This window comes from Taudactylus pleione, unplaced genomic scaffold, assembly GCF_031769625.1.
Source record: "Taudactylus pleione unplaced genomic scaffold, aTauple2 ptg000433l, whole genome shotgun sequence".
Lineage (NCBI taxonomy): Eukaryota > Metazoa > Chordata > Amphibia > Anura > Myobatrachidae > Taudactylus > Taudactylus pleione.
The window spans coordinates 90,551-105,564 of record NW_028284835.1 but is presented as its reverse complement, the minus strand read 5'-3'; the positions used below and the strand labels follow the sequence as shown (position 1 = coordinate 105,564).

The 15,014-nt window shown below is 48.5% G+C and overlaps 1 protein-coding gene across 1 annotated transcript; it reads left to right on the top strand.

Moving 5' to 3' along the window:
• The first annotated feature begins 8,867 nt into the window (after positions 1-8,867).
• IRF2BPL (interferon regulatory factor 2 binding protein like) lies at positions 8,868-12,292 on the top strand. Its single transcript, XM_088447456.1, has one exon. The coding sequence runs from the start codon at positions 8,984-8,986 to the stop codon at positions 11,060-11,062; it is 2,079 nt and encodes a 692-aa protein (XP_088303582.1). The 5' UTR covers positions 8,868-8,983; the 3' UTR covers positions 11,063-12,292.
• The last annotated feature ends 2,722 nt before the right edge of the window (positions 12,293-15,014 follow it).

Genomic DNA, 15,014 nt, shown 5'->3' with positions numbered 1-15,014 from the left:
GTCAGCCTTTCCTTTCCCAGCATACTATTGGTGCCAGTCTCTCCTTTCCCAGCATACTAGTGATGCCAGTCTCTCCTTTCCTGGCATATTAGTAGTACCAACCTATCCTTATCCTCTCCAAGCATCCTCGCTGCACTCTACTCATCCCTTCATGTTATTCACAGTCTCCCATCATCCTCGTTGCACTCTCCTCATCCCTCCATGTTATTCTCAGTCACCCATCATACTCACTGCACTCTCCTCATTCCTCCATGTTATTCTCAGTATCCCATCACCCTCACTGCACTCTTCTCATCCCGCCATGTTATTCTCAGTCTCCCATCATCCTCGTTGCACTCTCCTCATCCCTCCATGTTATTCTCAGTCACCCATCATACTCACTGCACTCTCCTCATTCCTCCATGTTATTCTCAGTATCCCATCACCCTCACGGCACTCTCCTCATCCCTCCATGTTATTCTCAGTCACCCATCATCCTCGCTGCACTCTCCCCATCACTTCCATGTTATTGTTAGTCTCCATCATCCCCACTGCACTCTACCCATTCCTCCATGTTATTCTCAGTCTCTCATCATTTTCACTGCACTGTCCTCATCCCTCCATGTTATTGTTAGTCTACCATCACCAACTGCGCTCTCCTCATCCCTCCGTTATTCTTAGCCTCCCATCACCCTCACTGCACTCTCCTCATCCCTTCATGTTATTCAGTCTCCCATCACCCTCACTGCACTCTCCTCATCCCTCCGTATTATTCTGAGTCACCATCATCCTCGCTGCACTCTCCTCATCCCTTCATGTTATTCACAGTCTCCCATCATCCTCGTTGCACTCTCCTCATCCCTCCATGTTATTCTCAGTCACCCATCATACTCACTGCACTCTTCTCATTCCTCCATGTTATTCTCAGTATCCCATCACCCTCACTGCACACTCCTCATCCCTCCATGTTATTCTCAGTCTCCCATCATTTTCACTGCACTGACCTCATCCCTCCATGTTATTGTTAGTCTACCATCACCAACTGCGCTCTCCTCATCCCTTCGTATTATTCTCAGTCACCCATCATCCTCACTGCACTCTCCTCATCCCTTCATGTTATTCACAGTCTCCCATCACCCTCACTGCACTCTCCTCATCCCTCCGTATTATTCTGAGTCACCATCATCCTCGCTGCACTCTCCTCATCCCTTCATGTTATTCACAGTCTCCCATCATCCTCGTTGCACTCTCCTCATCCCTCCATGTTATTATCAGTCACCCATCATACTCACTGCACTCTTCTCATCCCGCCATGTTATTCTCAGTCTCCCATCATTCTCACTGCACTCTCCTCATCCCTCCATGTATTCTCAAGTTTCCCATCAAGCTCGCTGCACTCTCCTCATCCCTCTATGTTATTCTCAGTCTACAATCATGCTCGCTGCACTCTCCTCATCCCTCCATGTTATTCTCAGTCTACAATCATGCTCGCTGCACTCTCCTCATCCCTCCATGTTATTCTCAGTCTACAATCATGCTCACTGCACTCTCCTCATCCCTCCATATGATTCTCAGTCTCCCATCATCCTCACTGCACTCTCCTCATCCCATGTTATTCTCAGTCTCCCATCACCCTCACTGTACTCTCCTCATCCCTCCATGTTATTCTCAGTCACCCATCATCCTTACTACTCTCATCCCTCCATGTTATTCTCAGTCACCCATCATCCTTGCTGCACTCTCCCCATCACTCCCATGTTATTGTTAGTCTCCATCATCCCCACTGCACTCTACCCATTCCTCCATGTTATTCTCAGTCTCCCATCATCCTCACTACACTGTTCATCCCCCCCATGTTATTCTCAGTCTCCCATCATCCTCACTGCACTCTCCTCATTCCTCCAGGTTATTCTCAGTCTCCCATCACCCTCACTGCACTCTTCTCATCCCTCCATGTTATTCTCAGTCTACAATCATGCTCGCTGCACTCTCCTCATCCCTCCATATGATTCTCAGTCTCCCATCACCCACACTGCACTCTCCTCATCCCATGTTATTCTCAGTCTCCCATCACCCTCACTGCACTCTCCTCATTCCTCCAGGTTATTCTCAGTCTCCCATCACCCTCACTGCACTCTTCTCATCCCTCCATGTTATTCTCAGTCTACAATCATGCTCGCTGCACTCTCCTCATCCCTCCATATGATTCTCAGTCTCCCATCACCCACACTGCACTCTCCTCATCCCATGTTATTCTCAGTCTCCCATCACCCTCACTGTACTCTCCTCATCCCTCCATGTTATTCTCAGTCACCCATCATCCTCACTTCACTCTCATCCCTCCATGTTATTCTCAGTTTCCCATCATACTCACTGCACTCTCATCATCCCTCAATGCTATTCAGTTTCCCATCATCCTCGTTGCACTCTCCTCATCCCTCCATGTTATTCTCAGTCATCCAACATCCTCGCTGCACTCTCCCCAACACTCCCATGTTATTGTTAGTCTCCATCATCCCCACTGCACTCTACCCATTCCTCCATGTTATTCTCAGTCTCCCATCATTTTCACTTCACTGTCCTCATCCCTGCATGTTATTGTTAGTCTACCATCATCCCCACTGCACTCTACCCATTCCTCCATGTTATTCTCAGCCTCCCATCATCCTCGGTGCACTCTCCTCATCCCTCCATGTTATTCACAGCCTCCCATCATCCTCGGTGCACTCTCCTTTCCCCTCCATGTATTATCAGTCTCCCATCATGCTCGCTGCACTCGCCTCATCCCTCCATGTTATTCTAAGTCTCCCATTATGCTCGCTGCACTCGCCTCATCCCTCCATGTTATTCTAAGTCTCCCATTATGCTCGCAGCACTCTCCACATCCATCCATGTTATTCACAGCCTCCCATCATCCTCGCTGCACTCTCCTCATCCCTCCATGTTTCTCTCAGCCGCCCTGATATATTGACTGCTTCTGCAGTGCAGTATCTGTTATTTCCGCTTCCCTATTCCCTCCACTCGGGACTTACTGTAACTCTCCATCCATAAACTCTCCTCTCTCATCTGCTGATTTGTCCTAATACAAAACACTTCAAAATCAAATTTTACCATTTAGCTGAGTGTATTGCAGTTCATTGATTTATGTGACGTCACACAGCAGTTTAGCCTGTTAATATGTTGTCAATTTGGGATTACTAGCAGCAACCAGTGGGTCGCTTGTGATGACTACTGACTAAATGTGGGTCAGATTGGAATGACTTGGCTAACTGTGGGTGCATTTGGGGTAACCTGTCTGATTGCTAGATTTAATGGCCAGTATGTTACTAGCATATGACTATTAGGCTTAGGTATATGTTGGCTGCTGATTAGTCTATAACATGCTTTTATTTGTAAGTAACTGCTGAGAATCTCAGACCCACTATCAGTACTGTGTAGATTTATGCATGGTGTTGCAAGGGGTTAAGTGTGTTTCCCGGGGTGGAGTCATACTGCGCTCTTCTCAAGGTGTCCATGGCAACACAGAAAGGCATCCATTGGGAGGGGTATGGCCGAACGCCAGAATGAGAGCTACCAAGAGTCCCAGAATCCTTCGCTGGATGTTTGCCCAAGCAACAGCGAAACAGTGTGAATAGAATTGTGTCTATTTATCTAGCTTAAGCGTACACACACTGGACTCCAAGAACCCCGATTCCTGGCATCATACTAATATGTAATTGCACACATGGAAAATTGTATGAACAGTAGCAGTTGTATAAAGTGGAGTATGAGCTCCCCTATCTACAGTGGCAGCATCCATCAAATATACACATTGTGACTACATCACCTGAAATGCACAACAGCAGGCAGTGCCAACACCCCTCCCTTCCCATGTGGCTCCCTTCTCTTCTACTAGGATAGCAGAAAGTGGCAGCCTCTCTGTTCAATGCACAGCAGCAGTACAAGCCTTTCATCTCATCGCATAGCAGTGTGTGAGCCTTTACTCTCCCAGAATGGCAGCAGGGCTAGCATCTTTACTCACAGCATATTGGCAGTGCCAGTCTCACCTGTTTTAGCATAACAGCAGAGGTAGTCTCTTCTCTACCAGCAATGCTAGCCTCTCCTCTCCCAGGATAGCTACTCTGCTAGCCTCTCCACCACTAGGATAGCAAAAGTGCTAGCCTGTCCTCTATTAGGACAATAAAAAAGCCAGCCTGTTTTCGAAAAAGTGCCAGCGCCAGCCTCCCTATCTCAACATACTAATGGTGCCAGTCTGTCCTCTCCCAGCATTAGTCTTGCAAGTCTTCCCCACAATACTAGAGGTGCCAGCATTTCCTTTCCCAGCATACTAGTCGTGTCAGCCTTTCCTTTCCCAGCATACTATTGGTGCCAGTCTCTCCTTTCCCAGCATACTAGTGATGCCAGTCTCTCCTTTCCTGGCATATTAGTAGTACCAACCTATCCTTATCCTCTCCAAGCATACTAGTGGTATCAGCCTTTCCTTTCCCAGCATACTAGTGATGCCAGTCTCTCCTTTCCCAGCATACTAGTGATGCCAGTCTCTCCTTTCCTGGCATATTAGTAGTACCAACCTATCCTCTCCAAGCATACTAGTGGTGTCAGCCTCTCCTTTCCCAGCATACAAGTTATGCCAGTCTCTCCTTTCCCAGCATACTAGTGAGGCCAGTCTCTCCCTTCCTGGCATATTAGTAGTACCAACCTATCCTCTCCAAGCATACTAGTGGTGTCAGCCTCTCCTTTCCCAGCATACTAGTGATGCCAGTCTCTCCTTTCCCAGCATACTAGTGATGCCAGTCTCTACTTTCCTGGCATATTAGTAGTGCCAGCCCATCCTCTTCCAGCATACTAGTGGTGTCAGACTCTCCTCTACCAGCATATTAGTGGTGCCAGCCCTACTCCCTAGCAAATTAGTGTTACCAGCCACTACTGTCCCAGCATACTAATGGTGTCAGTCTATCATTTTCCAACATTCCAGTAGAGCCAGCCACTATTCTCCCAGCAAACCAGCCTATCCTTTCCCTGCATACTAGTGGTGCCAGACATTTCTTTCAGGTTAGTGGTACCTGCCTCCAACCAGTTTCCTCCCATCATACTAGTGGTGCCAGCCTCTCTGACCCCAACATACTACCCTCCAAGCATATTAATGGTGCCAGCCTCTCTGCCCTCAAACATAGTAATGGTGTAGGCTTCTATCACTGCAGCCCTAGCTCTGTGGAGTTTTTCCCTGTGCTTGTCTGAGTTTCCTCCGGGTTCGTCGGTTTCCTCCCACACTCCAAAAATATATACGTAAGTGTGTGCGTGTAGTAGGCTCCACTGGGGCAGGGACTGATGTAAATGGACAAATATTCTCTGTAAAGCGCTGCGGAATATGTGTGCGCTATATACAGTGCCTTGCAAAAGTATTCACCCGCCTTTGCATTTTTCATGTTTTGTTGCCTCACAACCTGGAATTAAAATGGATTGTTTGAAGGTGTGCATCATTTCATTCACAGAACATGCCTACAACTGTGAAGTTGTTTTTTTTATATTGTGAATCAAACAATATTTAGGACAACATAACAGAAAACTTCAGCGTGCGTAACTATTCACCCCTCTAAAGTCAGTACTTTGTCGAGCCACCTTTTGCGGCAATTACAGCTGCAAGTCGCTTTGGATACGTCTCTATGAGCTTGCCACATCTTGCCCCTGGGATTTTTGCCCATTCCTCAAGGCAAAACTGCTCCAGCTCCAGTCTCAAATCACAGGCAGACTGAAACAGGTTTTGCTCAAAAATATCCCTGTATTTAGTACCATCCAACTTTCCCTCGACTCGAATCAGTTTCCCAGTCCCTGCTGATGAAAAACATCCCCACAGCATGATGCTGCCACCACCATGTGTCACTGTGGGGACAGTGTTCTTGGGTGAAGAGATGTGTTGGGTTTGCGCCAGACATAGCGTTTTCCTTGGTGGCCGAAAGTTCAATTTTAGACTCATCTGATCAGAGCACCTTCCTCCATACATTTGTGGAGTCGCCCACATGCCTTTTGGCAACTAAAATCGTGTCTTCTTATTTTTATCCCTAAGTAATTTTTCTAGCCCCTCTAGCTTATTGTGGTCACATGCACAGATACACCAGTCTCTGCTGTGGAACTCTGCAGCTCCTTCAGGGTTACCTTTGGTCTCTGTGTTGCCTCTCTGATTAATGCCCTTATTGCCCAGTCTGTGAGTTTCGGTGAGCGGCCCTCTCATGGCAGGTTTGTTGTGGTACAATGTTCTTTCCATTTGATGATGATGGATGTGATGGTGCTCCGGGGGATCATCAAAGATTTGGATATTTTTTTATAACCCAACCCAGAATTGTACTTTTTTGGAGAGCTCCTTGGTCTTCATGGTGTGATTCCTCTTGCTTAGTGGTGTTGCAGCCTCTGGGGCCTTTCAGAAAAGGTGTGTTTATACTTTATACTGACAGATCATGTGACACTTAGATGTCACACAGGTGGACTTAATTTCACTAATTATGTGACTTCTGAAGGCAATTGGTTGCGCCGGAACTTTGGAAGGGCTTCATAGCAAAGGGGGTTATTACATATGCACATGCCAATTTTCAGAATTTTATTTATAAAGATTCTTTTTAATATATATATTTTTCTCATTTCACTTCACCAAATTAGACTATTTTGTGCAGATCCATCGCGTAAAATTCAGATAAAATAAATAAATTACAGGTTGTAATGTAACAAAAAAGTTAAAAAGCCAAGTGGGTGAATACTTTTTCAAGGCACTGTAAATAACTGGTAATAAAGAAATAATACCCTCCAAGCATATTAGTGGTGTCAGCCTCTCCCTTCCCAGAATTAGTTATGTCAGTCACCACTGTCCCAGCATACTAGTGGTGCCAGTCACCAATCTCTCAGCACCGTAATACCACACTACCAGAATACTATTGGTGCCAGTCTCTCCTGCATACTAGTGTGCAAGACTCTCCCTCCTAGGGTACTAGTGGTGCCAACTTCCCCCACAAAACCTACTAGTCATGCCAACATCTCCTTACCCAGCATACTAGTGGTACCCGTCTTCTAGCAATCTAATGGAGCCAACCACTCCTATCCCAGCATACTAGTGGTGCCAGTCTCCCCTTATACTAATGGTGCCAACCACTCCTATCCCAGAATAGCAGTGGTGCCAGTCTCCCCTCTCCTACCATACTAATGGTGCCAGCCTCTCTGCAGCATACTACTGGTGCCAACCTCTCCTCTCTCTGTATACCAGTGGTGTCAACCTCTCCTCTTCCACCAACATACTAGTGGTGCCCTCTCCCAGTATACTAGTGGTGCCAAACTCTCCTCTCCCAGCATACCAGTGGTGTCAACCTCTCCAAGCATACTAGTGGTGCCAACCTCTCCTTTCTTAACAAACTAGTGATCCAATCTCTACTCTCCCATACTAGTGGTGACAAATTCTCCCACACTAGTGGTGTAAAACTCTCTTCTCCCTGCACATTATTGGTGCCACCCTCTCCTCTCTCAGCACATTAGTGGTGCCAACCTCTCCTCTCCCTGCACACTAGTGGTGTCAACCTCTCCTCTCCCAGCACACTAGTGATGCCAGTCTATACTCTCCCATACTAGTGGTGCCAAATTCTCCTCACCCATCACACTAGTGATGTCAAACTCTCTTCTCCCTGCACACTAGTGGTGCCAACATCTCCTCTACATGCACACTAGTGGTGCCAACCTCTCCTCTCCCAGCATACTAGTGATGCCAACCTCTCCTTTCCTTGCGACTAGTGGTGCCAACCTCTCTTCTCTCAGTACACTAGTGGTGCCAACCGCTCCTCTCCCAGCATACTAGTGGTGCCAACCTTTCCTTTCTTACCACACTAGTGATGCCAATCTCTACTCTCCCATACTAGTGGTGACATATTCTCCCACACTAGTGGTGTAAAACTCTCTTCTCCCGGCACACTAGTGGTGCCAACCTCTCCTCTCCCAACACACTAATGATGCCAATCATTCCTCTCCTAGCATACTAGTGATACTCATCTCTACTCTCCCATACTAGTGGTGACAAATTCTCCTCACCCAGCACACTAGTGGTCCCAACCTCTCCTCTACATGCACACTAGTGGCGACAACCTCTCCTCTACATGCACACTAGTGGCGACAACCGCTCCTCCCTGCACTCTAGTGTTTCCAACTTCTCCTTTTAGCATACTAATGGAGCCAATCTGTCCCAGCACACTTGTGGTGCCAGTCTCTCTTCACCCAGTATACTTAGTGGTGCCTGCCTCTCCTAGCATAGTAGTGGTGGCAGCCTCCCCTCTCTCAGCAATTGTTTTGCCAGTCTACCGTCTTCTAGCTGTACGAGTGTTACCAGCCTATACTCTCCCAGTATATTAGTGTCCTGATCTAATATAAATAGACAGCATGCTGTGCTGGGCAGAGACGTGCAACGGGTGTGTGACGTATAATATTACGGCTTTCCCTGTAGTGAGCATGTCCTGACCTGCAGAGGAGGCATTGCTGACACTGGGTAACCCAGTGAACATAAGTATGTCTAATGGGGTGAGATGCTGGGACTTGTAGTGCCGCCCTACCTCGTCTAACACGACACGCACCATGTGCTGCAGCGAGAGTCACGTGCTTGGCATGGCCCACGTGTCCACAGGGGCCGCAGACGGGGCGGGGGTGGGCACGGCGCATGCGCGGGCTAATTCCAGCGACGCAACAACATGTTTGTGAGTGACGGTGACGTCACGGCCAGGTGGCATTCCTCGGCTGGTGGGGGCGAGGCGTCATCACGGAGCCCGGCGGCAGCGCGCACGTACGCATGCGCGGAATCCCAGCCCTGCGCGGCCTCGGCATTGCGCGCTCCAGGCGGGCTGCGGCTTGCAGAGAAGCTGAGACTGAGGCGAGAGCAGAGCACGGAGCGGTGTACACACAGCCGCCAGACCCGGAGCAGCTACAGCGTTCTCTGCACACGGCCCCTGGAGACAGCCTCCCCGCGGGGGCCCCCCTGTGCAGCATGTCAGCGGCACAGGTGTCCTCATCACGCCGGCAGTCCTGCTACCTGTGTGACTTGCCACGCATGCCATGGGCCATGATCTGGGACTTCACTGAGCCAGTCTGTCGTGGCTGTGTCAACTATGAGGGTGCAGACAGAATAGAGTTCGTAATCGACACAGCACGTCAGCTGAAGCGCAGCCATGGCTTCCAGGATGGTCGCTCTCCGGGGCCACAGGGGCCCGGATCTGGTGGGGCAGCTAAACAGCACCCGGCCGTGCAGGCTGCCCTGACCGCCAAGGACACAGCGCAGCTCAACCACTTGGATGGAGCCTCGAAGGCGGCGGCATCTGGATTAGAGAGGTATGGACTGGCCACTGACCGCGGCCGCTTTGAATACACGCTGGCCGCCGCGGCTCGGCTTCCCAATGGCCTTAATGGGTTCCCGAAACCAGGCGAGGATGGCCCCCCAGAACTGAATCGACAGAGCCCAAATTCTCGGGGTCGTGCGGGGCATGGATTAATCCCCCAGTTGGCACCTGGGCAGCTGAGTGTCCCCCCAAATCTGCTCCCTCAGACCTTGCTTAATGGCCCTCCAACAGCCTCTTCGTCTGGTGCCCCCCATGTACTTGGAAGAGGTCCCGCTGGCTCTAGTGGCCTCAGTGTCCCGCCACCTCCTACAGCAACCTCTTCTGGTGACCCCAAGCGTCCAGGTTCTGTGTCCAGCACTGACCAGGAGCGGGAGTTAAAGGAAAAGCAGCGGAATAGTGAGGCTTTATCCGAACTTACAGAGAGCCTGCGTAGCCGGGCAGAGGAGTGGGCAGGAAAGCCCAAGCCTGTGCGGGATGCTTTGCTCACCTTATCCGCATGTACACCTTTTGATGTTCGTTTCAAAAAAGACCATGCTTTGCTGGGACGAGTATTTGCCTTTGATGCTACATCCAAGCCGGGCTTGCTGGACTATGAGCTAAAACTGTTTGTGGAGTATCCTAGTGGCTCACTCAATGTGTTCAGCTCAGCTTCTGGTGTAGCCAAGCAGATGTACCAGGACTGCATGAAGGACTTTGGCCGTGGCCTGTCTTCTGGCTTTAAGTACCTGGAATACGAAAGGAAGCATGGCTCCGGAGATTGGCGCTTGCTTGGAGACTTGCTTCCTGAGTCAGTACGCTTCTTTAAAGAGATGGTAGGAGCGGACATGCTCCCACAGCCCTATCTTGACCCTGGCTGTCCCATGCTGCCAAGTGCCCTGGTGAACCTTCCGCGGGCCCTTGCGGCAGCTGCTGCGGCTGCATCCTCCTCCGCTGGCGGAAGCAGTCAGGCTAGAGGTGGAGCGAGGAAACGCAAAGCCTCACCTGAACCAGATTCTGCTGAGGGACAGATGTGGCTCACCGGACAACCGGATGGTATAAAACAGTTGAGCTTAGCAGCTGCTGGAGGGACTCCGTCCTCTTCCTCTTCGGTAGCATCCTATGGCGGCCCTGCCCCACCACCACCGCCCCTTGGCCCTGGGCACCCTCAAAGAACCACCCCACCTGAGAGTGCCCCACCAAGTGGCCCCTCACCAATGGCAGCACTGCAGTCCGTTACAGACACTTTGGGCACTGCTCATTCCCCCAAGGATGGACAGGCAGGTGGGGTACCTCCTGTGCACTCCACCACCTCATCTGCTCGCCGGAACAGCAGCAGCCCGGTGTCACCGGCATCGAGACGTCTGAATTCTCGCAATGGTGGGGGCTCAGCGGAACTCAGCCTTCAAGTGGCACCTGCTGGAGGAGCCCCCCATCCGGGAATGGACCAAGTGCACCCCCAGAACATTCCTGACTCGCCCATGGCCAACAGTGGCCCTCTATGCTGCACCATCTGCCATGAGCGTCTGGAGGACACTCATTTTGTCCAGTGCCCATCTGTACCCAGCCACAAGTTCTGTTTCCCCTGTTCCCGGGAAAGTATCAAGGCCCAGGGAGCAACAGGTGAGGTTTACTGCCCCAGTGGAGAGAAGTGCCCCCTGGTCGGATCCAATGTTCCTTGGGCTTTTATGCAGGGGGAAATTGCCACAATCCTTGCAGGGGATGTAAAGGTGAAAAAGGAGAGAGACCCATAGTAAGAGTGGATTTCACTTGTATGTGCATCACGTCATCTATAACCTGCAGACCAAGGACAGGCTCCAGAGTGCGGTGACGAGGATATTGGACATCATATATTTACATCTAACTTGGTTTATCCCACTCCCCTGGGTCAGCCTGCAAACATACAAAAGGCCGTGATTTTCCCAGATGTGATTAATCCAACAACGGGTTTGGGGCCATTTGGGATTTGGAACCGTGAAATTGAACAGTTTGTACTATCATCTTTTTTGGGGATAATGTGCTGGAGTTTTATTATGATGAAGTAAAAAAACAAAAAATAAAACACAAAAAAAAAAAGACGTATGTGGGACAGGACTTGGAGACCCAGAGCTCGTACGTCCCGGGAATGGAGGCACGATGGAGGCTGTATAAAGCGTTTGCAGAATCAGAGCTTGACTGTTGGGCTGGATGTTCATAAAAACTTAGTCTTATGTACAGATCTTATTTTTTGTGGTGTTTCAGGAGTTTGAGACACTTGTTATGTAAACTTCATTTGAAGGGTGACACAAATCATGTTTGGGTGTTGTGGGATATTATCTGTCCTCTCCCTTTTTTTACTCCCCTCCATCCCACCCTCCCTCCATTTTTCCAGCTTCTGTGGCAAGTGTGTCCACTAGGTAATTGGTCTTAGCACTTAGCGATGCTGCTGGTGTGTAAGTTTTGTGATGTGCACACTCCTCTCAAGTCCGAGGGGTGGACAGTGAATCTATTAAATCTTTAAAACAAAACCTATCCCCGTTTTCCTTTTGAGGTGGGTGTGACGGACACATCACACAATGTTATTTCTTTCCCCCCCTGTCCCCTTAATGATGAGGTTTGTTTTTTTGTCACTGATACTACGGGAGGGTGTATAATCCAGTGTAATTATCCGTTTGCAGGTTGCTGCAGGTCTACACAATGCAATTTTAATTGGTTTAATCCGGCAAGTGCTGGCAGTAACTGCTGTCTCTTGGCCAGTAAAGGGTTACATGTTTATGTTTATATATATATTTCTCTATATATAATTATAAACATATACGTACGTACATATATATAAATATATATATTCTTTTTGCACGGATGCTTTTAAGCAGTAGAGCAAATTGCTGTCTGTACATTTAGGGTGGGATAAACTTTTCTTTGTCCAGATTACATTTCTGTAGTAAAACAGACCACTGTTATGTGCCTTGGAGCTGATTACATTGTAATAAATCTGATTCATATTACTGCTTTTCGGAAAGTTCCTGTTTTATTTTGATTACACAGAAATGATACATAGCGCTCACCCATCTATCTCTCTGGTGGTCTCTGCTCCGACCCCCCCCCCCCCCCCCCCCTCTGACTGGTGGTCTCTGCTTGTTTTTCTCTATGCCCCTCACCCACCCAGGTGGTCTGTCTCCCCTGGCAGCTTGGCGTGACACACGTTACTGTGTCCCCTGCATGGCATGCTGTCTACATGGCGGAAAGGTGTTGGTGAATGACTGATGTGTAATAACATCCGTGTAATATTTGTCCACCAGTAAAACAAAAGAACGATGCTACTAAATTGAACCTGTCTGAATAGGGAAATGAGCCCCCTATTTTCTTTTTCTGCATGTTATTACTTTTACTTGATACATTGTAGTATTGTATGTGTGTCAGTAGCGTATGCAGCTGTCAGTAAAATGGATGCCGGTTGTCTTTCTTGTTCAGGCATTGTCCCTGGATGTGTCACAGGGGCATGTATGTTGCGTGTTGTATGTAATTCTGTGACTGCACTCTGACCCCTCCCTGGCTGTTTGTGTTCTTCCGGCACACGTGTGGCTTAGTACATTTCTGTGTGACCAGGAGTAGTGTCTTGTACGCTGTGCAGGGCTGCTGTAGTAATATGGTGGCTGAATTCTTCCAGCAGACGCTGATTAAGCATTTTCTGTCTCTCTCTTATAATGTCCCCAGCCCCCACCAGCTGAGTGTAACCCTTTCCTGTGCCACGAGCTTCCACGTCTCCCTTACTTGGTGGCTTCTGCGTATTTATAGCTGTGATATAATTAGTGTAAGTACTATACACAGTATATGCAGGTAATAATGTTGAGTCATTCTTGGAGGAGGGGGGAGCTGTGCAGTGAGCAGCTGCATTCAGCAGGGGTTTAATGTCGGAAATGGTCACCTTGGAAATTAATAGGAGAATGAAGGTCATTAAAGAGACATTGGGGGTGTAACATTGGTTTGAACGTTGCTTAGTGATGGATTTAGAAGTGGCTGAGGAATTTGGGGTGTCCTGGTATGTAACTGGTGTTGTGCACTGGATTGACTGGTGTGTGTTGAGGGGGGAGGGGGGGCACAGAGCTGCCGGCGGGTGGCGCCTCAGGTGGCATAGAATGCGGTTAAGGTGGGGTGCATTGAGCACTCAGCTGCAGTACTGAATGGGGGAGGGGTAAGCATGGAGGTGTTTAATAGTATGAAATGGGGTAATGAGCAGTCTCTACTGTAATATGGAGGGTTATGAACAATCCTTGCCCATGCTGTAATATGAGGGGCAGTACAGGGTGATAGAAGTAATCTGTTGTAATATGGGGGTGTACGGCAGTCTCTTCTGTAATATGGTTGCTATAGGGTGTAATGAGCTGTCTGTTTTGTAATATAGGAGTTTTAGCAGTCTGAATTGTGATATGGAGGGGTACGTGGTATAATAAACAGCCGGTGTATGGGGTATAATGAGCAGTGTGTATTATAATATGGGGATACGGGGTGTCATCAGCAGTCTTTGCTGTAATGAGCAGTCTGCGGTGTAATATGGAGGTATAGGCAGTCATGAGCAATCTCCTGTAATATGGGGGTATGGGATGTAACAGTCTGCTGTAATATGGGGGGTACAGGGAGTAATGAGCAGTTTATGTAATATGGGGATGGGGTGTCATTAGCAATCTGAGCTGTAATAAGGGGGATACTGGGTGTAATGAGCAGTCTGCAGTCTAAGAAGGATTATAGGGTATAATAAACCTAGAGTATAGGGGGACGGGGTGTATTGTAATATGGGGGATACAGATTGTAATGGGGAGTCTGAGGTGCAATATGAAGGTATGAGCCATAATAAGCAGTCTCCTGTAATATGGGTATATGGGATGTAATGAGCAGTCTGAGGTGTAATATGGGGGTGTAATGAGCAGTCTAAGGTGTAATATGGGGAGTATGGGGTTGTAATGAGCAGTCTGAGGTGTAATATGGGTGTAATGAGCAGTCTGAGGTGTAATATGCGTATATGGGGTGTAATGAGCAGTCTGAGGTGTAATATGGGTGTAATGAGCAGTCTGAGGTGTAATATGCGTATATGGGGTGTAATGAGCAGTCTGAGGTGTAATATGGGTGTAATGAGCAGTCAGGTGTTGTATGGGGTGTAATGAGCAGTCTGAGGTGTAATATGGGGGTGTAATGAGCAGTCTGAGGTGTAATATGGGGGTGTAATGAGCAGTCTGCGGTGTAATATGGGGTTGTAATGAGCAGTCTGAGGTGTAATATGGGTGTAATGAGCAGTCTGAGGTGTAATATGCGTATATGGGGTGTAATGAGCAGTCTGAGGTGTAATATGGGTGTAATGAGCAGTCTGAGGTGTAATATGCGTATATGGGGTGTAATATGGGTGTAATGAGCAGTCAGGTGTTGTATGGGGTGTAATGAGCAGTCTGAGGTGTAATATGGGGGTGTAATGAGCAGTCTGAGGTGTAATATGGGGTTGTAATGAGCAGTCTGAGGTGTAATATGGGGTTGTAATGAGCAGTCTGAGGTGTAATATGGGGGTGTAATGAGCAGTCTGAGGTGTAATATGGGTGTAATGAGCAGTCTGAGGTGTAATATGCGTATATGGGGTGTAATGAGCAGTCTGAGGTGTAATATGGGTGTAATGAGCAGTCAGGTGTTGTATGGGGTGTAATGAGCAGTCAGGTGTAATATGGGGTGTAATGAGCAGTCTGA

Coding starts and splice junctions, on each gene's coding strand:
- IRF2BPL (XM_088447456.1), top strand. CDS start 8,984: ATGTCAGCGGCACAGGTGTCCTCATCACGCCGGCAGTCCTGCTACCTG.